This window comes from Leuresthes tenuis, unplaced genomic scaffold (genome assembly GCF_036924035.1).
Source record: "Leuresthes tenuis unplaced genomic scaffold, fLeuTen1.0.hap1 SCAF_19, whole genome shotgun sequence".
Taxonomy (NCBI): domain Eukaryota; kingdom Metazoa; phylum Chordata; class Actinopteri; order Atheriniformes; family Atherinopsidae; genus Leuresthes; species Leuresthes tenuis.
In genome coordinates this window covers 16,486,159-16,513,276 of record NW_027325373.1, presented here as the reverse complement: position 1 = coordinate 16,513,276, position 27,118 = coordinate 16,486,159, and the positions used below count along the sequence as shown (strand labels likewise).

The 27,118-nt window shown below is 40.2% G+C and overlaps 1 protein-coding gene across 1 annotated transcript in view; it reads right to left on the bottom strand.

Annotated features, from left to right (window-relative positions):
- Positions 1-26,625, bottom strand: part of col27a1a (collagen, type XXVII, alpha 1a) — a 69,070-nt gene extending 42,445 nt beyond the window's left edge. The window contains exons 1-7 of the mRNA XM_072371605.1: positions 26,244-26,625; positions 22,261-22,331; positions 15,220-16,721; positions 12,884-12,937; positions 5,897-5,950; positions 3,305-3,358; positions 3,101-3,154 (exon numbers count right to left, since the gene is read on the bottom strand). Coding sequence (XP_072227706.1) covers positions 3,101-3,154; positions 3,305-3,358; positions 5,897-5,950; positions 12,884-12,937; positions 15,220-16,721; positions 22,261-22,331; positions 26,244-26,296 — 1,842 coding nt within the window. The 5' untranslated portion in view covers positions 26,297-26,625. The remainder of the gene's footprint in view (positions 1-3,100; positions 3,155-3,304; positions 3,359-5,896; positions 5,951-12,883; positions 12,938-15,219; positions 16,722-22,260; positions 22,332-26,243) is intronic.
- Between the last annotated feature and the right edge of the window lie 493 nt (positions 26,626-27,118).

Sequence of the window (27,118 nt, the reverse complement as noted above, 5' to 3'; positions counted from 1 at the left end):
GTCAGCATGTCTGTGGTCACTGACCAATACCTGAGGACTGCTCTGATGATGTCAGTCTGTATATGTGTGTGTTGACGAAGTTGCCATGGCAGCGACTCTTCCAGACGACGAGCTATGATGTCATCCTGATAAGTAGGAGATATAATTTGCTCAAGCTTTATTAAGAGAATTTACTGAGCCCCTCCAGAGCTCATCTCAGTGTGGACATATAAAGTCTTGCTGGTGATGAAGAGCATGTTGTGCCATCTGAGTTATACAAGAGGTTAATTAGCTGTCACATGTCACTGACTAACCTTCGACAGGCCCTCAAATCACTTCCCGTAGATTGAGAGCAAATCTGTGAGTGTTTTCCACTAACTTAATTTTTTTTTTCCATTCTAGCTGAGTGCATGTGTAAAAGAAAAAGGTTAGAGACATTCAGATGGACACAGACACACACAGCAAAGCAGACCCCTAACAAAAGCCATATGTTAAGCTTGAGGTAGAAATCCTGCAAGAGACACAGAGGCATTCAGGGTACTATGGCTCGAGGAAGAAAACTAATACATGTATAAGTGTTTTACACTTCTGCCAAAATGCACACAACCTACCTGCTATATTCAATTATTCAGTAATTGCCCAACTTAGTTTGCTGTGTGTATGGCTCAACTGTAATAGATACAAAATTTGAGTGGAAACTGTTTGTCTTTCCTGCCGTTTATTGGGGAAAAAAAAAACAAAACCCTGTCAAGCATCAAGACGCACCAAACATGTGTAAACTGTGGCTTACAATCCAATTCTTCCTCACTTTTGTGGTCTAATAAGTTCTCATTATTGACACCTGAAGAGTCATGTGCATTCAGTTCACCTAACTGATATCTGTTAAAGTTGGTTTGATACTGTTATATAAAATATTGTTATGTAATTAGAATGAACTCAGGGAGTTCAGACCTCTCCACAGTCTACAATCAATCATTCTATGCCGTACAAGTTTTTTTCACTTAAATACAACAGTCACATTGGTTAGACTCACATGATAAATTCATAAAATGATAATACCTTTCTTATGACCTCCTACTAGATGACACATGAATAATTTTTAAGCAGTTTTGCTTATTGCAGTGCCCCTACTGGTTAAATGCCACAATTTCTTCATACTCAAAAAAATGGAGTCCCCAGTTCATCAAGCAACTTTGGTTTTAATATAAATAAAAACTAACTTCCTGTGGTACCATTGATTCCAGCTGACAGAGATGAAAGAATACTACCAACAGGCAAAACCCACAAACTTTAGTGAGACTAGGGTCAGAATCTGTGCCAGTTTTGGTGTTGATTGGAAAAAAACCCTAAACATCTACCATTTTGAAAAATCAATCAATGCAATTCCAACTTTGCTGTATTGTTGGTGTGTGAGTGCACCAGCAATTCCTTCTTTACTCAAACTCCACTTGTCCACCAACTTCTGCTAAACCCATCTGGTATAAATCTGGTATAAACATGAATGTATGCAGGTGACATTTATTCTTTTTTACAAACAGTTCTGTTTTAGATCTAGTTCTTATTTCTGACTGAAATGTGAAGTGTGAACTTCTGTTTCCATATATTTCCCTGAGTCAAGATGTAGATGACCAAATGGTGTCGCCTTGCTAACAGACATACAAAGGAACAAACAAGAGGTACTACAAACTTTACTTTCCTGGTTCCCTTGAGGCAGCATTGCATCCACAAAATTAAAGAAATGTTTTGGTCCGTTTTGCAAATTGCATTTGTCCACTCTGCAGTTCACTGGAAGAAGCCTCATTTTAACCATTTAGCTATGCCTTTTGACAGTATTTATTCAATAGGTAAATACATTTTTCTAATTACTTTATCAACTGCACTTGGAACTATTAGCTGCTTCAACCATTTACCAATACATAGCAACCCCTGTTGCTTACTTACTATTTCATTCTTTATTTAATTACTCATTTATTCAAACAAGTGTTGAAAACCTGGTTTGAAGCTTGTTCTACATTTCCAAAAGGCTAGTTTGCAAGCACACATGCTTAAAGGAGAAGTGTAAAGGATTTAGTGACATCTAGTGACAAAGTTTCAAACTGCAACCAACTGAATAATTGAAGACTTCCTCCTTCTTTTCCAAGCATGTAGATGAAATTAAATTTGGTTTCTTAACAATGTGAACAATGTAAAAAGCCCACTCTGGACCCAGTGTTTGTTAATTTTGCTGTTCTTAGTGAAACATGGCAGTGAAACATATTGGGCCCAATGGAAAATGACTGAGGTTTGTGTCTCAGTAACAAAATAACTTTTTTCCTTTGGATTTAACCTGAGTGAAAGCATAATTCTGAATACTACACAGCATTAAAAAAACAAACAAATCACTCTTAATGCTCCACAATGAAACTGTAATTGTAATATGCTGAGCTGCTCAGCACTTTTTCCACATAATGTCTAACTGCTGCAGTACCCTCAGGGAATTAATTTTACTGAGAATCACAGTTATATTTTGATGTCTGTTTTATATGCTCACACACAAGCACACAGGAATGCATCCTCACAGTTGTGAACAATGACATACATACTACTCAGACTTTCCCCTGTGGACTTATTCCAGCTTGTGCTTGTTACACTCATGCCTACCAGAAGCTCTATCCCACTTTTTCTCGTTTAAACTCATGAATCACTCAAAGTATGACTTCAGTAACAGCTGTCACACAGGTTATTTTGTGTTAGTCCACGATCCCCATCCTCCCTCCCCTGTTGACAAAAACTTCCCCCTTCATCTCTGTGAAAATCTTCCTGCAAACTCTGAGGCTTCTTTGTGCAGGAGCCAGTGAACATGTGGAAGAAATGGTGGACGAAGCACAAACAGAGGAAGAGAGATGGAGGGAATCAGGCAGGAAGAGACAAGCAGAGATCTTAACTCACAAACATTACAGTGGCACAATTTTAGCACACAAAACTTAAAAAAAGGGATGACAATTACTTATGCATTGCCTTTCTGAAATAATTCAAGGACCCCTTTTTTTAAGTTTGCAGATATAACCTGTTTGCTCTTATATATTACCAGCGAATAAATGTAGGTACAATTCATGCAGAGATTTGAATTGCTTAGTTTTACCTTTCGACCTGCTTGGCCAGGCATTCCAACTGGGCCAAAAATCCCTGAGTCTCCCTAAAACATAATACAATATTGTCAAAGAGCAAGAAAGGAAGAATTTCAGGTTGCACAAAAAGCCACCATAAATGTGCTTCTATAGGAGCTGAAAAGACATAAGGCCAATACAAATGAATGTAGCGTGTAAGTAAAGAAGACATTTATTACCTTCTCTCCTTTAGGTGCTGGCCCCGGTGAAATGCCGGGGTCTCCCTTTTTTCCCTGAGAGAAAAACACAAAGGACAACTTTGTATGGGTGAAAATGAACCAATATGCAGGGATTTCAATTTTACAGCAACTATACAACAATTATTTTAATAAAAGAATTTTTGTGGTTTGTGGAAAAAGTTAGAGCTGCAAAAGCTCACACCTATAAATCACATACTATTAAACAAAAAGTCCAAAAATTACAACAAAACAAGACGGAGTCCTCAGTGTTCAGTCCTGTAATACAGATACTTTTCTTAGTAGGCTCAGTGCTGCTTCAGTCACACGCAGCATGCTTCATTGTCAGCAGGTAACAATAACGAGGTTTCAGCACATCAAAGCTATGGATCGGAAATTACACAGATCGCTGACTACCTCTCTTTCCCCTAAAGACTGATGCCATTTACAACTTTGTTTCATTTATTAACGATGAAAGAGCAAAGACTGCAGTGCACCCTGAGACATCAAACACTTTATAATCTTCTTTTCAGCACACTTGCCAAATAGAGGGAGCCTACTCTGCCCCATTCTGCCAACAACTGTCCCAAAGCACTGAGGCAGTATAAAAGATCTTATCTTATGATCATTCCACACAGTTTCTTTGTGTTTGTGTATACCTGACATGTCAATTAATAACTTTTAGAGGTTATTATTGGAAGAGTTTGTTTCTTTGCGCAAAGTCACAATGTTTACTTTTTTTCTCCATTCTTTGTAGATAAGTCATTTTAGGAGACGCTTATCGGCAGCTATGATTATCTTGTTACAATGCAATGTTCTGCCGGGTGACTTTGGGTCCCAGCATTCATGAGGATGTTGCTTTGACACATTCCACCCACTGAAAAATGTTGCCGACCCTGCACACCCCACTAATCTAAATGGTATCCTCAATAGATGCTGACTCCCCAAGCAGGACAATGCATAATGTACCTATTCAGGAACACAACAAACCCAACCTCCAGGCTTTCAAAATCCCTATAAGATTAAGAACATGTGAGATGTGTTGAGGAAACCCAATCCAAATAGGCTTTTTACAACATTACTGCCAACATCCTGGTGCCAGACAACACAGGACACCCCAAGAGGTCCTTGTGTCCATGCCCTGAAGGCTCAGAGTTGTTTTGGTGGCACAATAAGCCTACATAATAATAGGCAGATGGTTTTAATTCTGTGGTGTATGTTAAAGAAAAATCACCTCTCTTATCTTACTCTGCCTGAAACCAAGAGACCACCAGATGCTCTTTGGAATTTTTTCTGTAGCTTAAGTTGAAAAGGGGTAACGGATCATCTCAGGAGACATGACATGAAAGTTGAGTCAAGATGAAAAATAATCTCCACCAGTAAATTTATAAACAAAATAATTATGTCATAGATAAAGACTTTTGTGAAATAATGAAGATTCCATGATTACTGCTGCAGTAGAAATAGTTTGAAATTGCTAACGTAGCCTTTTGTGTAAGGTTGAAGAGATCAGTTCCACTGTTCTTTCTGTACGTTAAACATGATGTTATGGCAGCAGAAAACAGAAGCAGTGACCTGTCATTTGCCAACTAGTACTATCTAATGATAATAAAATCCATACCCATCTCTAGGGATGTGCTAAATTAAGCTAACTATAAATGCATTCTGAAAAGTGTGGAATGTAATTTAAAATTTCAGGGAAAGAGAAGAACTAATAGCAAAAATCCCACCAACACAGTCCCTGTTGGCCTTGTTGAGGTCAGGGCTCTGGTGATTGGGTTGGTCAGTGTGACCATAGTTGTCACTTATCTAAGGCATTTCCATAATGAACTTTAAATAAAGGCATTGCTCTCACTCTTTGCTCCAAACAGACAATGTCAGAGGTCAAGGGTGTTTGCAAAGGTATACATCAGTCCAGACAATCGCGAGGGGGGTGCAGAGAATTTGTCTTGGGTAGGGTCATCTCCTGTTCACACGTTAAAATTGGACAGATTTATTTGCAGTTCTCACTTTCCGACTCATAATGTCTTTTCCTGACGCTCTGGTAAATCACTCCGACCCCCTCTGGTGTCAACATACCGTTTTCTTCTCTCTCTGCTCAGAATGTAGAGGAAACATAGCCTCACTCTCACTTTACACAGGAACTGTAAATTAGTGCATGATGTTTTATAAACATACACATAAACTGGATTTTTTAAAAGGATGAGACACCAAAATAAATAGAAAAAATGCATAAAGCACTGACTGGAATCCAAACACTCTTCAGTTTAAACAGTGTGGTGTTTGCAGTCTCTCAAACTGCCAGGTATGGTGGCCTTGCTATGAACTTAGATGACCCTAATTCGGCAGCCATAAAACTCCATTACCCTTGTTACTCTTTATGGATTCCAGCTGATATACAAAAACTGAAAATGCTAAATGTCCTCATAGGATAATCATTTAGATTAGAGACAAAAAAAGGTTATTATTAAACTAGCAGCAGGGGACACAAAACTATGTAACTTATTAATTTGGAAAAATCATCATGGTTGCAAGGCTTTTCTTTTTGCCAAAACAAAAGGCTCACTTGTGTTAAGTTAAACCAACAGTGTGTACCTTGAGGCCAGGTGGACCAGGTCGGCCAGGGTTCCCATGGGGACCAAGGGTGCCCTGTGTAAAAAACAAGAAAAAACTAAATCAGAGACAGGCAGATCAAATCAAAAGGTTTCATCCATCATTCGTCATCATGTTCAGATGCAGACCGTGCCTTTGCTACTGTGAATAAAATCGCAGAAGAGGAGATCAAAGACTCTCTGGAGAACCTCAGTCTTCATGCTATTTTAATGTATTTTCCTATACATTAACTTTGTGCGTGTGTGTGTTTTTGTGTGTGTGTGTGTGTGTGTGTGTGTGAGGGAGAGGTATTTGGGGTTGGTATTGGGGGTAGGAGCTCATGGAAAATTAGGCTCTGTGGAGCTGATTCAACAGATGGTTGTGGTTTCCTGGCCCATGTTGCCTCACAATGCACCCTCTCCCTCTGATACATGCACACAAACAAATACACAACTGCCAGGCATCTTAATGATTAATGCAGATCCTCTCGTGTCAAAACATTTGGAATCTGAGTTCCTCTGCTGATGTGCTTTTCTCTCTGCATTGGCAGTTGCTCAGGAAATGAACACTAACAAAGCAACCTCAGCAGTGGCAGCACACTGGTAATGTGAACCATTGCACTCCATCCAGAAGCTCTCATGGGAAGATTTACCAGAAAAACTCTGGAAGCCAGAATGAATGTACACCAGTTTCTTCGTTTGAACAGAAGCATGCAGACAGAAGCACAGGGGGTGGGTTGCTGCACCATTCATCTATCCGTCTGACTGTCTGCCTTCTCTTCCTCTGAGTGAGTTTTTCCTGTGGATCCCTGACCTCACCCCTGCCCTCCACGTGGTGTGGCACCCTTGGGCCCCTAACCTACACCCGTCCAGGGTCAAGGGTTGAGCGAGTTGAGTGGAAAAAGAGCCATGAGTGCTTTAAGAGATGGGTCAGTGAGTTTCATTGAGGTGAGTCAAAACAAATCACGAAGGCTTTATGTTCATGATCTGGTCTGCAGCATCAAAACTCGCATTCTACTAATATTCAGACAGGCAAATCTCTATTATCCCACTGAGAGAAAAAAACAAAACACTGTGGGGTTTGGGCTAGGTTATACAGCTTGACAAAAAAAGTCCTTTCAGCAAAATTGCAAAACAGACTTATTGGTCTGCTGCAGACATGACAACACAAATCCCTTTTTCTGTAACTGATCTTTCTTTAAAAGTTAATGACCATCATGTCTTATGAACCTGCAATTACTAAGCAATGTAGAGGTATTCCAATGTCTTGTTTGAATATAAAACACCTCAAGATTTTCAAACATACGAAAGGCAAAAAACAGTTTTTAAAAATATCTTTATTCTAAGGATTCTCAAGTTTTAAAGATCTTGCCCCTTGTTTGGCCCACATACTTCCCCTTTCACTCTCGGTTTTTATGCAGCTGGCATTCCACAAGAAATGGTCTGCCCACACAGTGTTAAGGAACGCTGTTGTGCCCTAAATAAACTTAAACAAACTGGACATGTTTGAATTACATGCTTCAAAATTACCCCTGTGGTTAACCACAGATTGGGCAGTACACTAGTAGGCAAAGGCTGGCATCAACATTTGGTCCTACGATGCATACGCCGACCCTCCATGTTGTATTCCTTTCTCTCAAAACAGGTGTCTAATTAGAGAGGACCAGGGTGGGGCGAACACAAGTTGACTGCTATCAAATAAAGAATAAAATACGAACCTCTGAGCAATAGTACAAGGACGTTGTTGTGGCTCTTGAGGGTAAAATGTTTCAAATCATTTGCACTCTTAGTGCAGCCAAAATTGTGAGAATATATTTTAAGAAAGAAAGCTATCGGTTCTATATGTGCTTCTCTGTGGTATACAAACCTTGATCCATCCCTAATTTCTTTATATGTTGCTTCCAAGGAGCCAGACTTTGTTGTAATCTTAAAGGACAGTTCTCGAAGCTTTCTGAAAGCATATTTGCTGCTATTTTCACTCATTTTCAGTCCAGTCCACGGCCATTTTCAGAGGAATGTGATTTGCTTGTTTAACCACTGAACACTAACCTATGTATCATCAGTCATTCATGCACAAAAAGGCACCTAACTTAAGGGATGAACAAGTGTTGTGTCTACACATAACAGACAACTAAGCAAGGAGCCAGCTCTAAATAGTATATTTAGTTACTTTATCAGGCCTTTTGCAGTGACAGATAATTGATTCTCATTTGTTTAGTCGCGCTTACAAAAAAATGTCAAAGATAACACAGAGTTTGACAGACATAAAATACTATTTTTTCACCACCAAGCGGATTTCCATAGCGATGTGTACTTAAAGAAGTTGGAGAAAATTGTACAATTGTCGGACAAAGGAAGAGTCAGGTTTAAAAATGATCTACATCAGATAAAGAGCATGTGAAAGTGGACCTGAGAGATGTATCTTGAGCTGATCCATTCACTGGTCACTGAAGCCTCATCAGAAATGTTCTCCATGGAAGGGTGGCTGTCAAGAAACCATTTTTAAGGAAGAGAAACAGGGAGAAAAGGCTGAGGTATGCCAAATGACACAAGAACTGGACTGAAAATCAGTGGCAATAGGACCTGTGGAATGATGATTCCTCCCCAGAGCCCAGTCTTCGAAATATTGAAGCAGTGTGGGATCCTCTTGACAGAGAATGGAACAATAGGTGGCCAACATCCAAAGAAGAGCTTTGGAGAGTCCTTTAAGCCTGGAGAACTATTCTTGAAGACTACTTAAATATATGAGAAGAAAGTTTGTCTAAGAAGGTTGAGGCTGTGTTGAAAAATAAGGGTTATAATACCAACTATTGAACTTCAATCTCTATAGAATTGTAGAACTCGGTCTTGGTCTGAAGTAGCGCATTTTCATTCATGTTTGCATGTATTTAAATTCAAATTTAAATAACTGCACACATTTTCTGTTTTCATAGCAATTTACAAAGAAATCAGGGGGGATTCAGGACTTTTTGCACAGTGCATCTGCTGGCATCTATAATTTTCAAACATGATATGCGCACGCTAGGGCAAAGGCAAAATGTTTACTGTATGTACATGTGAATCTTGAGTCTGGATGCATCAAACCACACCCATGGTTCCATTCCCACAAAGAAAAGAAAAAAGGCCTCTTAATGGGCTATGCTGTAAACTCAGTCTGACTTTAAACACCAGCTCGTAAAAGACACTTTAAATGTATATACAGTCACCGTATTAAAGATAAAAGAGATTCTGTATGATGCTGTGCCAAATAAGAGGCTACGGTGCAACATCTGATTAACTAACATTAGATTAGGAGAGCATGTGAAACCACTGGACGTCTTCATAATTACCTTTCCCATACACACAAAAGGACCTTTTCCTCTAAGGATTCAAAAAAATATTTCACTGTTCAATAGAGTCTCAGAAGAGTGGAATTTATAGCCTAATGTCACATTAATTACGGTAAAACTTAGTAGACAGAGTAAATTAATTTGCTATGACAGCCAATATTTTCATAGCTAAATACATCACCCGAGTATTAAAAAAGGAAATACTAAGTAATCCAAGGTTTAGCTTGGACAACAAAAACATTATAAGCTCATAAAGGTGATGACATGTTTGAGAATTATTATGGAAACCTAGAGCTAATGTTGTGCTAATGTGGTATTAAAATATAGTAAAACATTAAATGGGATTGCAAATATAGAGAATTAGAACATGGTCAGTAATTTTTACGATCCTGAAACTTATTACAGTAATTTTCCAGAGCCAAGAGCCATACACACAATTTACATACAAGTAGGGATAATAAAGACCCCTAAAGAGCTATTCTATTGCCTGGTGTTACCAAAATAACGCAGTATTTTGCCTTTAGCTGGTGCACTTAATTGGAGTTTTGTTTATGCTCTATAGTTTTGGAATTTCTATATGTCCATCCTGGATCTGAGTCCATACAGGTGAAGCAAGGCTGGGGAAAACTGCTCAGTGACAGAGGAGCGTTGTGGAGGGGAAGCATGAGGAAAGATGGGTGACAGAGATTTTTTTGCTCAGACAAAGACCCTATTGACCTGAGAGGCTCCAGGCAAATACGTGCAGCCAGTCCTCAGATAGTTATAGGTCTGTGCACTCATGATGCATCAGCGTTTCCGCTCACACCCTCCTACAACCATCGTCATTATACACCCACAAACAGACTCGAGAAAAGCTCTGTCTGGCTATTAATGGACACCTAGAAAAAGCTTCTGAGCAGACATCTGTTGCCATGGCGACGGCATCTCACACTCACATGCGCGGGATCAGGGGTCAAGGTTCATGAGTGGGGCTTCTTGGACTCAATGGTGCTCTGTGTGTCATCGTACAGACCTCCAGTAATCCAAGGCTACAGAAGGTCAGGCAAAAACTGGCAGAGCTGCAACCAGCTCTCTCCACATCAAAACCCAGGGACAGGAATTCTCCACTTGTGAGCCTGAAGCATAACATCAGGGTTGTAGTTTATTATTTCACTGATGTGGTAAATCTCTCATCCCAAATTGAAGCCACAAGTTAATCTGGCTGAGAGGGGAGTTTATAAAGCAAGTGTTTATGTGGAATGCATGTTTGCGTATGTGCAAACATGTGTATATGCATCCCTGTGTGAGCACATACGCATGGCAGGACAATTAAACTTGATAAATGTTTTTTGTTTTTTTTTTACAGGAATTCTCACTCTTTATGTAGGCAGGCCATAAACATAGCCACATATGTCTGTGCTATACAGTGTGGGATTAGTGCTGTTGTGTGTTTACACTCTTATATACATGTGTATGTGTTAAATAAAATGACTATGAGGTCAGAGACAGACACTGGCAGTGTGTTTGCACGTGACCCCTGTTAAATCTGCATCAAAACCAATGGCCTTTACAAGTGCCTTTTTATTGAAAAGACTTGTTTTCATTGTTTGTGCTTTGCAAAACAACCACTTCCACTGACAATGCCTCAGACAGTTCAACAGCTGGTTTAGTGGGGCAGACAAAGGCAATGTCTAAGCCACCAGGATGTAAATCAGTATGAGGTGAATGGGTTATACATAGTGCTGATGAACGAGGTTTAAAAACAGACACACTTGTCCAAACCTGATCAGGCTCCAAATAGTTCAAGTGTTACATTACAGTGCATATTAACCGCTTTAATCATTTAGCTCTTAATGATTTTTATAGTCATTAATGTAAAAACGATCCACAGTATTTAATATAATGTCATGAATAGAAAAGTAGCTCTTTTGCAGACTTTTTTTTTAACAGCGTCTCTAGGGTATAGTTGGAAAATAATCTGCAGCCCGGTTTTACAATATTTTAACACAGAAGTAAAGTTGGCTTGACCAAGTTAATTCAGGACTGAGCTTGCATATTTAAGTCTAATTAAAGTTTATTTCAGGTAAGTTTGATTTGGATCACAAGAAAAACACTTAATTTTCGGTAATGCTGTGGAACACCTACCAGAGTCTAGATTGGAGGAGCTGAAACAGCTTTAAACAAAACCAGATGAAGACCTCATTATACATCTATAGAAGAGGTGTATCACAAAGACTTTCAGTCTCTCAGACACAGATTAATACAACAATAATAAAGATGCAAGCATATGCACTCAAGTATATATAGATGTCCCAATTAGGTTTTGAGGGAAAGTGGACCAACTCATAAGTACTATTCATATCAATACTATGTGCATTTGTAGATATCCACAATATCTACAAACAAGTGGAAAACAGTATAAAGACGAGCAGAAAAGACTAGGAAGTGGTAACTACAACCACAGACTGGCTTGTAGTGCACTGTGTGGATAGTCTTTCGCTCTATTCTCACAAGGGCACATTCAATGATTGCACTGGCTGGATAAAGTGTTTAAAAAGGCAGAGACCTTTGCATTCCCACATTAAGTGCCTCCTGAAAATTTCAGGGCTGCAGCGTAAGTGTGAAAAATCTGAGCTATGCCAGCATCTCTGTTAGCTTGTTCTTAAATCGTCATCATGCTAACATGTGCGCCATGATGATGCTAAAAATGCTAATGACTGGTAGATACATTTATCAAATTTGCCATTTTATGTCAGTATCTTATATCAGTATGATAACACATTAAATGCTTAATTGGTCATTAGTGCTAAACAGTTGAAACTAATGGAAATATTATGTTCATGCAGGTTTTGAGGGATAAAATAAAGAATACATGGAAATTTCAACCAAGGGCCTGCATTATAACCCTGCTGTTTAGAAACATGTCAGTCCTGAGGGAGAGGGACAAAGAGAAAAAGAAGAAGTAAAGAAGAAGTAAAAGAGAATTCCTGAAAGAAGATCCTTGAATGAGACTATATCTATTTAACTGCCTTGGAAAAAGAGGCTTTTCATTAGTCCAAAGTGGGATTCCATGAAGTGATGGTGCAGCCTGCTGCAACAGCTCAGTCAGGAGAAGAAAGTCCAGTGGAGCCATGTGTTCTGTGTCTGTTTACAGTGCTTTTATTAGGCATCCTGTGGCACAGGCAGCCTTTTGAAAGGCCGTCTTTATAGGAGCTTTCCTGTTTATGCTTAGGGGTGGGAGGTCAGCACTCGCAGCCCTGTGCTGAATATGGTCAATCCGCCTGCATAGGAAAACTTTGTGTGTGAGTATATGAGAGAGTTTGTGTGTGTCAGCTGGTTGATGGGAGGGATTTAAAGCTATGTGTGAGCCCAGCCTGGCAGGTTATTATTGTAACTGCAAAAAACAGTCCGGGGCTTCTAGGCTGGAACACATAGATACAGGCTGTCGTTGTCTGTCTGTCTGTCTGTTTGTGTGTATGTCTGAATTTCTTATTACGGCTATTTGTGTAAGAACTTTCAGTCAGCACGTACGCACGTACCAGCAGCAGTAAAAACAGAAACACAAAACACACAAATATACATATATATGTTTATACACATATAAAAAAACTGTTTCTAGAGGCTACAAATGGAAGTGTGTTTTATGTGTCTGAAGGTATTTAAATGTGACCAAAGACACTTACCCGAGGACCCTTCTTGCCTAGCAGGCCTGGCTTCCCTGGAGGTCCTGGCAGTCCCTGGAGAGAAATTATTCAGTCAGTGTTGCATACTGATATAGAACACAAATGATCGTTTTCAACACCCAAGCAATCTTCTGCCGTCATATCTGTCAAAACCATCACATTATTAAGACTCTTTTTTTGTGTTTACGCAGTGAACCCGTCCATATCACACAGGCAGCACTGTGTTTGCAAGGGTAAAATGTGACACCCTTTCCCTCTGAAGTAATTCCATCTCAAGGTGATGAGAGTTCAGCCTTATCCATCAAGAAGTTCTGAGCCTGTGTGGCAGGAAACTGCAGAAACACTAGAAATAACAGGTCATTTCCTGTACCACTCAATGCCCCTGTGTGTCTTTATCATGCTTGCGCTCATTCGTTTTCTTTTAATCAAAAAAGAGGGAAACGAGAAGTGAGGAAAAACAGAACACTTGTGGTTATTTTGGCTAACAAGAGCAGCCTCTAGAAATCTGGATTCAGAAGTCAGTGTTTGTTAAAGCATATATATATATGACAATCTTAAAATGTCTTGTTCTCTGTAAAATGGATCACTGTTTCTTTACTACACTGTTAGACATAGGGCCGAGATAACAAAGAAATGATTATGTGGTAGAAGAGCATTAGCATCTACCATAAAGATGTGTCAGTGTTGGACCTTTTCTGAAGTTTCCTCAACTCAATTTTAACAAGCCTATGAACTTTAAGAGACAAGGGAAAAACTATTCAAACTTAAAAACAACAGCAACCTGCTCACACATACTAAGTCTAAAGGTTATTGCAATCACGATTACTACCTGTATAGACTGTGTCTCCCTGTGATGTGGTTTATGTTCTGCTGAAGATTATAATTGGATCCCCACCACCTCCTTCGGGGTGACCTCCATAGTTGAGACCACCCCTCTAGATGCAGGTGGTGTGCTCTGTGGTGGCCTAAACATCCATCAACACACACATTCCCATCCGTCTTCACACTTACACCCTGCTTCAATCTTTCTTCTTTACACATGTTTGTTTGTTTTTTTCCTCACACCGTTTTTTGACCTCTTTGCATAATTCATTCTATGGCAAGATACTTATTTTGTTGGTGCTTTCAAAGTATTTTCCAACCACCACATTTCAAATTCAGTTTAATCGCAAAGGATTTTTATAGTTTCTTTAAAACAAATTTGATTTCACGGCCAGTGCTTCAGATTAAAACGCTCACTTCTAGCAAAATTAAGAACATATAAATCACATTCAGGTGTGCAGTGGAACACACCCCAAAATAACTAATTTTAAAAGCAGCAGTGAGAAGGAATTGCACCATATCTGTGTCTGCATGAGTCCAGTTTGTGCACGATGGAAACAAAAACTCTTGTTTCATCATAAAAACAGTAAAGTCTGATGTGGTCATCCCTTACAGAGGTAAATTAGCAAATCCTTGACCCACTGTGCTCTGCAGTCTGCAGTAGCAAATCACAAAATTACTGCAAATGAGAGGCCAGATGCATCTATCAAACCCACACGTCTTGCTCACACTTTATGCCAATTATCGAAGCACAGGAGCTAGCACAAACAAGAAATGTTGAGACAAACATGAAAATACAGAGGTCTGATTGTTAGCTGGTGCTAATAAACGTGTGTGACACGTCTAATCTCAACAACTTGACCTTTTAAAAACGGAATTGTTTCTACTCTCTGGTAGGTGCAGATCTCACTAAAGAAGCTGTCACAGTTTACCAGATGAATTTAATCACAAACGTTCAGCAGAGATGCAGCTGAGATGCACTTGATGTTGGGTCTGAACAGAAAAAAGGGACCCAAGTGATTGGTTTCAAGTGACACACTAAAGGCCTGGGCTATCTTTGCGCCTGCATTGGGAAACTGAATGTTTACTGACATTTCGCCTTTGACTTTTGACCTTGCTTTGAAAGGCGGCTATGTGACCTCGACGAGCACTCGCTGACAGAGGAATCTGTTGAAGAGACGGCAAGGCATCAGACCTGACACGTCACACCCAGCTTGGAGGGTTCAATGCACAGAGGACGGAGAAAAGTTGGGAGGAAAAGATGAATATCTGTCCCTTGCAGGAAAGGAGATGGTGGCAGTAACTTATATACATCTGAGGTCTCTCATTTCTAATCATTTAGCACTTGAATCAAACTCCTTATGTCACTGGTGACAAAGACCTCAACGGACTGGTTTTACCTTTATTTGACCATTCTACTAAAGTTATCAACTGCCAACACAAAACTAGCGTTTTTGTGGCATTTGAACAACAACACTTTAACTAGCCAGCTCAGGCTAAACAGATGTTCTTACCGGCAAGCCTGTGTCTCCTTTCTGACCCTTAGGTCCTGCCAGCATTGAGAACTGTGTGGGTGGCACCTCCCAGCTCAGGAAACCATCAGTGGCAGGTGGTGTTACTGTGTTATATAACGGCTTGGTGGGTCGTGGCGTGACTGGAGCATTGATGGTTTTGGTTTGCTTTGTCGGCTGTTTGGAGACGGGCTTTGAGGTTTTAGCAGATGCAGATTTGGAGATTGTTGGTTTTGAGGGGCTAACTTTGGGTAATGTTGGCTTAGAAGTGACAAGTTTGACAGAATTTGATTTAGGTTTGGACAGAGTGGCTTTGGTGGACGGGACTTTAGGCTTAGGAGATGGTTTCTTGGCTGTCGTAGGTTGTGGTTTCTTTGGGACTGCAGCTTGATCTAGTAAGGCAGGCTTCGTCTTTGGGGGTTTGGTGGTGATAGTGGCTGGAGTAATATTTTTCCTCTTGCTCTCGGTTCCTGCAATTGCCTTTTTGGGGCTGTTTTGAGGAGTGGGCCTTGGGGTTGTGGGTTTGGAGGGTTTCTGTGTTGAAACTTTAGAAGTGGAGGGCCTTGAGGTTGGTGGCTTTGTGGGTGGTGCTGCTGACCTGAGTGGTGCCGTTACTGTTTCGGTCCTGGTCTTGGGAGATGGGGCAACTAAACCAAATTGGGCTGTAACTGGTATCACAGTTACCAGCAAGGGAGTGGAGATGGTCCCATGATTTGGCTTTATTGTTTGGGAGGGTGCCACATATCTGACAGCTGATGCAGCAGCAGCAACACTCTTGGCAAGGCTCAAGCCAGTGGACTTTCTGGCGGTTTCTGGGCCACTGTGCTTAGGGGTAGTAGCAGTAGATGAGATGTTTTTTCCTCGTTGTAAGATAGGCAGTAAAGGGGAAAGGTTAGGCCTAAATGTGTCAGCCTCCCTGCAATGTTTCTTAATGTACCTGCAGTAGTTGTGAGCTGCCTGTGCAGAAGGGACCAGATCAAACTGGCATATGGCTCCTTCAAAATGTGCTGACGCTTGCTGCTGGCTTGTCCGCCCCAGCAGAAAAGAGCCCTGGAGCTCTGGAGCCAGTCCCTCCTCATTGTCCCACCCAAAGTCTGCCTGAACACTCTGCTCTCCGCAGGAGGCATATAGAGTCACTGTCTGTCCATTAACTCCCACTGCCAGCTGGTGCCACTTGCCATCATGGGGTTCATAGGGCAGTGAAACAGAGGTGTTTGGTCCTGTGTGTAGGACAAGACTGTCCGGTACAAGCTGCAGACCAAGAAGGAGTTGCTTCCGGCCTGAGAGCAGGGTGAAGAGGAAAGCACTGTTGACACGGTGTGACCGTACACTCAGGACCAGTGCCAACTTGGGCCAGATGCCCGCTGGAAAGACTGAGCGCAGTGGAGCCTCGATGTGTGCCCGTTGGTTGAGGATGATCCCCGATCTGAATGGAATGACCCCTGCTGGCACAGAGCGTGATGGCTTCTCTCCCTTAAGCCCCAACTTCTGGAGAATGTCCACATCTGGAAAGAAGAGAGCAGTGTTAGATGATTACTGTTAAATGATTAAATTATTTAAAATGTTAAATGATTACGACAGGTCTGATGTTGAAGATTATGCCTGTTGTTATATAATCCCTTTAAGACCTTGGCAATATATTTAAGATTTATGATAGACTTTACGCTATCCTCCCTATCTTTTTAATGTAATGCATTTTTCATGCATCCGCTTCATGTTCTGCAAACTTAGTACATAGAAGTGACCATAGTTGACACAATCATCAGTAACAATGCACAGCAAAAACACAGAGTGAAAGTATGGCATGACAAATAATAAAAATGACACAATAAGGTTACAGCAAGGCACATGCAAGATAATATGAGCAACTGAGCACTGAGCATCTGGACTAATTAGAAACTTTTACTATAGTTTGATTTGTTCATGTTTTTATACAACCCATCACATTCATCTGTGGAATAAAACATGTTTAAATGGTAGTAAAACTGGAAACAACACTTGAACAACAATTACTCAAACGTAAATCAAGATGTACCAATTAAAACAATTATTCAAAAATTCATCTGTCTCTGCAAAATATATCGTCTGAATTCACTGGATTTACAACCTTTACAAACACTTCCCATGAACAAAATAAAAACATTGCGTAGTGCTGCCATGAAAGACACGGCAGCATTACAACTACACATCATGTCAGAGTTACACTGAAACAGCAGCTCACAAAATAATGGAGCTCAAACACTGCAGGGAAGAAGGGCCGGGTCTAAAAAAGTCAATCAAAAATTCTAATTAAAATAAACAAACTCACTGGATTTGAAGCTGATTAGATCACCTCTGTTTAGAGCAGCTTCAGACCAAATCAAAGTTAAGTCCAGACAGACTAAGAGTATGGTAAAACCTTTTTTGGTTTCTCCTGCTCTTTGAGTGTGTAGATGTGGCACAAAGGTGCTCTTGCAGCTTCAATTTGAAAGGTTTGTGTACTGGAAAATGATGTTTTTCTCAAATCATACGCAGTTAGACTTTTGTGATGAATCAAAAAGCTTTAAGTGTGCCCACAACAAGTGTTGCATGTTTATTTCTTTACAGGCCTGCAAACTGTTAAAGGTGTAACATACATACACTCAAATGTGATACAACATTTGCAATGTTTGCCCATAATTTAAAACTGAGTCAAAGTTTGCTGAATTACAACACAAATAGTTCCACTTCAGCTAAACCTGATCACATTTAATTCCAAATGCATACTCCCATGCTAATATACACTTTTTCTCAGTACTCCTGATGAAGTCACTTTACTTTTTCATGATGTTTCACTGGTCATCAGAATCTCATTTAAAACTTCTCTACCAATTTAGAATAATAGTGTCAGAATGATGATTGAGAGTAAAATCACTGCAGAAGAACCAAAGGTAGTGTTTTATTTCACAGTTTTTGTAGGCCATATTGTTGGTGTTTACCACGTGTTTTTGAAAACATATTGACGAGTGGAGGTAATTGTGAAGGCGAATGCAGCCAGTACCAGGAATGTACAATGAGGCTCAGTGGCCTAAATGTCTAATAGTAGCCACCTAGCAAACACATTGCTCCACTAGTGAGAAAAGACCAATGGATACCGTATAATGCTGACAAACATAGGGCAAACATGTGCTGGCGATGCTTGCTGCAATGATATCAAAGCAAAACCTCCTCGATTTAAGACTACCGGTTATTCGTTAATTAAACTAGATTACCAGACAATCTCCTCCTCATTCCTTCTGTCAATCCTTCTCATCAGTGGAGCCAGATTTGATATTTAGAACATGGCCAAAGGAACCACAAGTGAGTACATAATCTCCCTCCCTGGAGCCAGAATACAGTTTCCAGTCTTTCAGCCAACTTTGACTCTGTTCAGCATTTCACTTTCAATAATCTCAATAATTTCAATAATCCCTCATCTCTCATTCTACTGATGACCTGTGATCTGTTGGCCCCTCACCATCTTTATTGTCACTGGGCTCACTCTGACCTGCAGACACTAGTTCTTGTCTAATGGGGACATGCCTATAGAATAGGAAAGATGCGATGCAGTGCTCTAATGTTTGCTGCATGGGTAAGTCATGCAGAGTGAGGTCTTCAATGAAAGGCTTGCTTTATTAAATTGTTGGACTTCAGGCTTTGGAAATTTTGCACTGAAACAGCACGGAAAGTTAAAAAAAAGAAAGAAAAACTTATTGGAAAATTTAATTCCCATCAGTATTCCAGTTACTGTAACAAGAAGTGAGACCGGAGGGAGAAGCAGTTAAAAACTAAGTTGCAGAAAGAGATCTTGTTAGTGTCAAGCCAAATCAAAACTTCAGTTCTGCTATATTTAGTACTAAGGATCGAATATGTATCTGATTTCATACAAACCTGTACTCAAACATAAAAAAATCTATATATTTTCTTGCACAGTGGAATGTGTTCCAAGTGTAAGCTTGCCTCTCTTGTACAACTAATTCTTTATGGTCTCTCTATGTCCTGTATAAGCCTGCAAGACGTCCTCTTGCCTCAAAACATTAGGGTTTCATAAAATAGAAGCAAGACTTACATTGGGTATATTGTATACCCATCCACAATAAATTCTCCACTCTGTGTGGTCTCTTCTGCTGTAAAGGACAACAAGACTTTGCAGTGAGGCAGGATGTTCATCACATGTGTCTGCTCTGGTCATAGACTGCTGTTTCCAATGTCTTTATTCAAATACATCTTGTGCTATTACTGGGGCATACTGTATATATACTGTACTGTTACATACTGTAACCCTGTGGTTTTACAGCATACTGCATGTATCTGAACCGACGTATGTTGAACACATGGCTAGAGTTCATAGTTATTCTCTGAGCTAAGTCACTCAAGGAGGACAGACCAAGTCCAAGGCTCTTAACTCTGTAATCGTATCCACTGTGGAGGATGAAGTCACTGATTCACACTCAAGTGAGTTCTCCTTTTTGCTGGCCAGAATGAGTTCACAATGAGTCATTTGTGATATTCTTAGTCCCCACAGCAATACATTGCATGTATTTCCCATAACTCATTTGGAACTGACGCCTGTAAAAATTAATTACATGTTAACGAATGTGTAAAACAGAAAATCACCTTTTTTCCCATGACTGGAGCTGCAATGGGTAGACAAAATACAATAAAGGAAGCTTTGTGTACAGTTTAAACTGTTTCTCATTGTGTTGGCAATTTGGAAGTGACAGTCGAGATACAAACATGGGGGCCGTGGGAAATGTGACACGGAAAAATGCCAAAGACAAGAATTAAAGGTGACAAAACAACAGAAGGTAACTGCATTGCTACAACGATGTTAAGAGGTACGCTCTTTGACTGTTATGCTACTTTGGTTCCCCCGATATACGCTCATGTAGTGCTGCAATGAATGAAGAAAGACTCTCAACTCACTAATTGGGCTCATGCTCTGAAAAACAGGCTTACGCCAGTAATCTACTAAGGGGTCCAGAGAGAAATTGTCTCCTGACAGAGTAGTCAGGTGGAGTTTTATTTTCTAAATTTTATTGCTTATTTGTTTAGTTTAGCACAGCTGTTTGAGTCCCATCTCTTCTCACTGTGTGTGGCAGGGTAATAGTGCATGGAAAACAGGGCTCCTTTTCCAGATTCTTAATCAGAACAACCTCAGCTCTCAAGAGGATGCACTCAAGTTGATGAGGGAAAGGATTAAATGTATCTCTCTCCGTACAGTACTTCTGACAGTTTGCTAGGTTGTAAAAGTGTCACTGACACCAGTGATTTACAACCGAAAAAGTCCCTGCTGAATGTGCTAAACTTTAGAAAGACTGCCTTCATTTTTAGAAGGAAAAAGAAAGGAGGAGTGGGGGCTGATTCATGGGACTCTACAACGTTTCACCAGAAAGAACCACAAAATGGTGTAAAAAAGGATCAAATGATTACAAGTTACCCCAAAACATTTTAACTACATCAAATAATGATGACAACTGGGTGGAGAACCTCCAGATCAAGCATCATCAAGGATTACAAGCTGTCAGTGGATACTGAAGCCCACTCATTGTCATACGAGACTGACTTTTACACTGCATGTTAAACCTGCTACTGAGATGATGGACTACTTGGTTGGCTGGACAATTTGTGAGCACAACACTGACATAACATCACCTGATCCCATGACAGAACATGGAATAGTTATACTAGTCCACAGTGAAAAATACTACATTTTCGCATTTACATTTACTGTCTTCCTTCCCCTGTTGCCTACACAGGTAGAGCTGAAGCTTTGATTCATCAACACATCAAAATCAATATCCATATGTGTTCCTTTATTATGGCATCCACTTCCCACATGTAGTTACTGTTGAGTTGACCACAAACGGATGGTGGGAGCAGCAAATCCATGAACCTTTCTGACTTAATAGCCCCTACATAAAAGATATTGTGGATTCAAGACTTGACCTGCAGAATGTTTTCAACATCTATTAGACTTTACTACATCCTTACCACTCATGATTCCTTGCCTATCTACTGCGTTCTCACCCTTGAATGTTTGAAGTTAGAATGAATGTAAATCATTAGTATTACATGTTATAAAATGTAAGACAGGTACAAACATCTGCATGGCTACAGTTAGCACATTTTGCCATTCATGACGTGTCACGTGAACCTTGCCCTCAAGAAAACAACAACCAATGAATAGGTTAACACATCGCAATTTACAAACTTTCTGAGACTACAGCATATTAGCCAAGAGGACAATTGTATACATTACACAGTTTCTGATGAGACTGGGCTGCTTTTAAAGGGAAATATATTAGCAAATAGATGCTAAGTCAAACACTTATGAAGCAACAATATCATTCATTTAAAGTTGTGTCTCTGGTCTGTGAATTTTTATTCTCTTTTAACTCTGGTCTCCACAAACAACAGAGATATGTATTTCCTAAAGGCTAAATGTCGAACTACGGTGGTTTCACAAGCTAGTTTCTGTGTGAGGCCACTGTTTGATGCTGAGCAGGATGTGTACAGTTGGTGTCACACATCAAATGCGAAAATGTTTTCATTTCTTTCAAAGCTTTGCCTATCCAAGAAGAGCTGCAAATAGCTTATAATTCTATGCGCAGTGTTGCACTGTTTCCCTTTGTCTTTTGATGTACTTTTACTAATATATAACTTGCAGTACTTCTAAATGCTTTGCTGAGATGAGGCTTCAATAGTAGTTGTACATCTAAAACTGTGACATTTTCATCCTATCCAGCTGAATGTTGTAAATCACCAAAGAGAGACAGGAGTGTTTTTACAGAAACGGTCTATAATCTGATCGCTCCCTTGCTTACTCAACTTATCTTACTCAACACCTGTTGTCATGGCAACGTTTGGCCCAATTCTCATAGCAATGTGTTTATGTACTTGGGCTATGACCAAACAGGCAAAGAGTGACTCCAAAATCTCCTCAGCTTTCTACTATACTTTGCTGTTACTTTAGCTATTTTCTACAGAGGTAAGATTTTCAGCACATGCAAGAGAGGAGAGAAGATGAAGTGGATGGATGCTTACCTTCAGAGTGTACTTGTGTAAGTCCCAGGTAACAAGTACAATATAAAACTGTACAGAGCAATAGGGCTCTCCTGGGGGAAGAGAAAAAAGGGTTGTTATAGGGAGGCATCAGACAAACAGCAGTGAATCAGATGGTTGTTTAACTCCTAAAGCAGTCTGGGATCTTTTTTTCCTCAAGGCATTTATAAACTGTGCCTAAAAGCCCAATTCAATAATAATCTACATATGAAAGTTGATATAGAGTGATGCCTTTTCATTTTGTAATAACAACGAATGTCATTAGTTTAATTAAAGTCATTATATAGCATTTTGCGATTGATAATAAATTCTGGCCAAACAGCCCAGTCACTCACATGGATTTTCACAAGATGAATATATACAAATCTTTATTATTGACTAACAAACTGCCAGTTTTAACCTTTCAATAAAAGATGCCTTTTAGGAAAATGTTGCCGGTACTTTTAACTCTAAGAGAATCATATTTTTTATACATGACAAATCTGTCATCAGGGAATCTGGCATGAATCCTAATATACCATAATATCATAAATCAGTCTGAGATTAACATCAAAATCAGGGAGGGAAAAAAAAACATATGCTTTGCAAAAGAGCTACAGCAAAAATAACAAATGGGAGCTGGATTCTGCAAAAGCACTTAGAGCACCTTTCTATCTCAACCCAAGCCCCCCCCCCTACACACATTTACACACAGCCTCAAGTTGTGGTTTGTGAGACAAAAATACTATCGTATACTTATCCGCCAACTCTTCTTCCAAAACCAACAAACAAACGCATGCAAAAAGATCTCACTCAACACTCTCAACACATCCAGGTGTGTAGCAGAACTTAAAGAGACGGAATGGTGGGCGGATTGAGAGCTCAGTGGGGGACCGAGATCTGGTGACAGGCAGGAGAGCCAGTGTTTACCACTGGAGGTCATCCAGACACACATGGCTGCACACACATTGGAGGAGGAAATGTGTATAGCAGCTGTGTCTTGAGGGCCACAGAGAAGCAGCCAAATAAGGTTCCAAATACAACAGTGTGGAAATGAAAGAAAACTGTTGCATAAACATATTTACCTGCACTCTCCCTGACAAAGACGTGTCTGTCTCCCTGTGGAGGTGATTCTCTAAATAGCCTCGGCATTAACTAGTGGCAGCTTCCTCTACTGGCCTGAATGATTATAATCAGTGTGAATGTGTGTACACCATGGATGTTTGTGGTGTCTATGTCTCCTGTTCTTCCCGCTCCTAGATGCTAATAAAGCTTCATCACAGTCATCCACACACACACACACAGCTGGCTGTGGTTACACAGGCTGCGTGTTTGCGTATATTTCCCTGACTCCAAGGTGATTACAGTCTGATTCAGCGTCTTATCAGCTGAAGAGAGATCCGTGCTCTGAAAATGAGTCATGAAAGCTGCAATTTTAACTGAAGCAAAACGACCGTCATTGTGTTCCTCTGGCTGTTTAAAATCTGTTGACACTGGACCAAGTTTCCCAAGAAACTGCTTTCTTTGGCTTTTCATATCAAAAGCTCTCAGTAGCTTGTTTAGATTTTCATTAGATTTGCTTTTGAAGTGTATGTGACAGGTTGAGGTTTTTCTTCTATGGAGCAGTTGAAGGTGGTTGCACTGAGAGGGATTTATAAAAGGGGGGTTGTTTAAATGAGAAGGGCTGACGTCTGTACATTCAAACAAGAGTGGTTTTCTTACTGCAACAGTGAGCTATGACATGACTCCTCGAGGGAATTCTCTGGTAAGCTGAGTGAACAGAAAACAGGCTGGATGAGCAATCACTCCTCTTAAATCACCCATTAAAGCAGACAATAGATTTTGCGCTGTGAGCCACTGTACTCACACATCAAAGATAGAAGGGGGATAACCCTGCATTTTGCTGCTGATACCATCTATTTCTTCATCAGCTGATCTTAACATTGATTAGCATCTCCAAAGTGTTCAACAAAGTTTGAACCCCCCCCCCCCCCCCCCACAGACACACCACATACATAAAACCATACAAGTGGAGTGCCACATGTCTGAAAACACAGTATATGTATATTTTCCATTTCTGTTCACATGTTTGGACTACTCACTGATTCCCTGAAAAGATTTCCCAAAGGTGATCCTACCTCGTGAACACACACACACACACACACACACACATACAAAGCACACAGCGGAAAATTCCTATGGATGAGTTGACATTAATGAAGGCTGATGAGGAGGAGAGTGCGCAGGTCTGTGGTACACTCACATGTCCATCATCTGTTCTGTCTGTTGTGAAGCAGTCGCTCCCTTTCTGACTGCTCACTTCATGACTGCTCATTTCATGACTAATTTCCAAAATGATTTACATCAGTCTTGTTTCAAGCAGGACCAAATGAAGCATAATATGTTTAAGGATTTAGAGGCTTTAGAAAGGATTTTGATTTACATCAACAATGACGATCTCAGGTCGTGTCAATCTGAAAATTTTTCTTTTGTTTTAGCCACATTTTAAAATGTTACATTTACAGTCATTGGAGATTCAAATAAACGCAAAAATGAACTTTTGCTTGTGAAAATCGGGAACGAGAAAGGGCGACACCATGTGGATATGTGGTGAAATGATGTTACCTGAAGCTGATGCCTCGCAGGTAATATTTTTCTCTGTAGCACAATCCATGCCAATCTGAAAATGGTAGTGTTGGTGCTGCAGTTCTAAACTTCGGAGGAAAAAACTATTTTCTTTATTTATTCCGTTCTTTATCTATTTTTTAAAGCTATTGCCAAAATGCGCAAAATCAGTCTAGGTCCAAAAATCATTTGGCACAATGTGACAAAATTGTTTTGATGAAAAACAAGTGGACGGTGGTTCAGTTCCCGGAATTCCATTGACCTCACTTTCTCACGATCATTCAACAACTAAGCCAGATTTTAACAGCGTAGTAAAACCTCATATCAATTTGTGTGAGAAAGAGGCATGCATGTATCAATGACAGAATGCACAAAAAATGAATGAACCACTGACTCTTCAATATGAGTCCAACATGAGGCTGTTGACTCGACTATCATTCACTACAGCCCCATCAATACTAAATAGTTCGATCAGAATCAACAGACCGATGTGTTCGCTCTATTTGTAAGGATCATGGGGAACCACTTGCAACAAGCATCTGCATTTTATAGGCTATCACCAGGTGATAAAACTAATTTAATCTGCAGATGTTTTCTTAAATAAACTGACGCTGCCGCTTGTAATTACATACGTTAGTTTTATTAGCACTTTCTTTAAAGCACCTGAAGAAAATATAATTTTAACGGCGACGCGTAAAGGTGGCTGTAGAAAAGCGTAAAAGGGAAAACGTGGAAAGCATCCTAACAAGATACAAACGGTCTGGCGGATGCTGATGAGCCTCTCGTGAAACTTTATAGGTCTGGATGATTGCCTTGTTTGCTTGCTTGTCAGATGAACCAGTTTAGTAAACACTACATTGCAGAGCTCACACAGGCACCCTGTGTACATATGCGTACATAAATAAAGAAAAAATCTTTGACACCTAAATGCATTGCATATCTTTGAGCATCACGGTCTGTCTCGTATAAAAGCAGCCATATTTAGTCGAATATGAAAGGTAACCCGCACAATTTACCAAGTGATCGTGTTTACGCAGTTTATGTACGTTTTCTTTTTGGAAATTAAAAAACGAGAAAAACAAGCAACTTGGACAATTTTGATTCATTTTTGGCAAACCAAATGCACAGCATTGTTACGTGCCATACGAATGACAAATATATGGTCCAAACAGAACCTATTTAGAGCCTCAGTCCCCATGTGGACATCTGCTCTGTGAGCTGGATCACAGCCAGCCGGCACATCACAGGTAAGCACATGGACGCATCCAGGTCCTTAAAATGAAACTCAGTCCCCGCCGGGAATATATATCCCACAGCCTCTCATCAGAGCGCACAGACACTATTAAATAAATTTGACTTACTTTGTGTCTAGATGAGAGGTTCTGCAATCTCTCCTTCGGGTGCCTAAATTCATTTGTATTCATTTGTCCTGGCAGTCAAAAACCTGATCCGTTAATCACAGCGTGACTCCTTTGCAAGGTGGCAGAAGACACCGGCCGCCGTTTTACGCATTTGGCAATCTTGAGATGATGTTCCAGAGGGAAAAACTCATGTTGAATTGTCTGTCAAGCCCGTCATAAATTCCTTCTGGCCGGCTAGTTTGACAGAGAGTTTCCTTGTGCGATTGTTTGTCGATATTCCCTTGCGTTTCATTCATTTATGCCAGATCCAGATTGAGGGACGCGCAGCCGGAGAGAATGTTGGGTTGTTCAGAAAGGGGTTACGGAGTCAGGAGCATTGGACTCATCCCTTTCCTTTTTAAATAGGCTTTCTGTGGGTAAAACGATGGCAAACACACCGCACAGCCAGGTGTCAAGTTACAAGCCCAGCGGTTGTATCGAGCAACTGCACGCCTTGTCCAGGGGGTGGCCCCATGGATCCGGTTAACCTGAATGAGGCACAGTGACAAGGCAGGTAGCTCAAGTACTGACCAGGGATGCCTACAGATACAGCCGATATTCGCATTTCTTTATCCAGTACACTGTCCCTAGATATATGATACGATTTTGTTGTTTGAAAAATGTCAAGCTACTTCTTCGGATGTCCCCAACCGAGAAGGTGATTCAGAATCGGAATATCTTTATTCGCCAAATGTACAACGTACACAGGAATTTGACCAGGTGTAGCAGTGCCACAGCGCATTAAATAAAAGTTAACTTAGCACAAACAACTAAAAAATAAGTTGTGTCTTTGAAAAAAATATATACAATTGAGGTGGCATATGTGCAGAATGAGA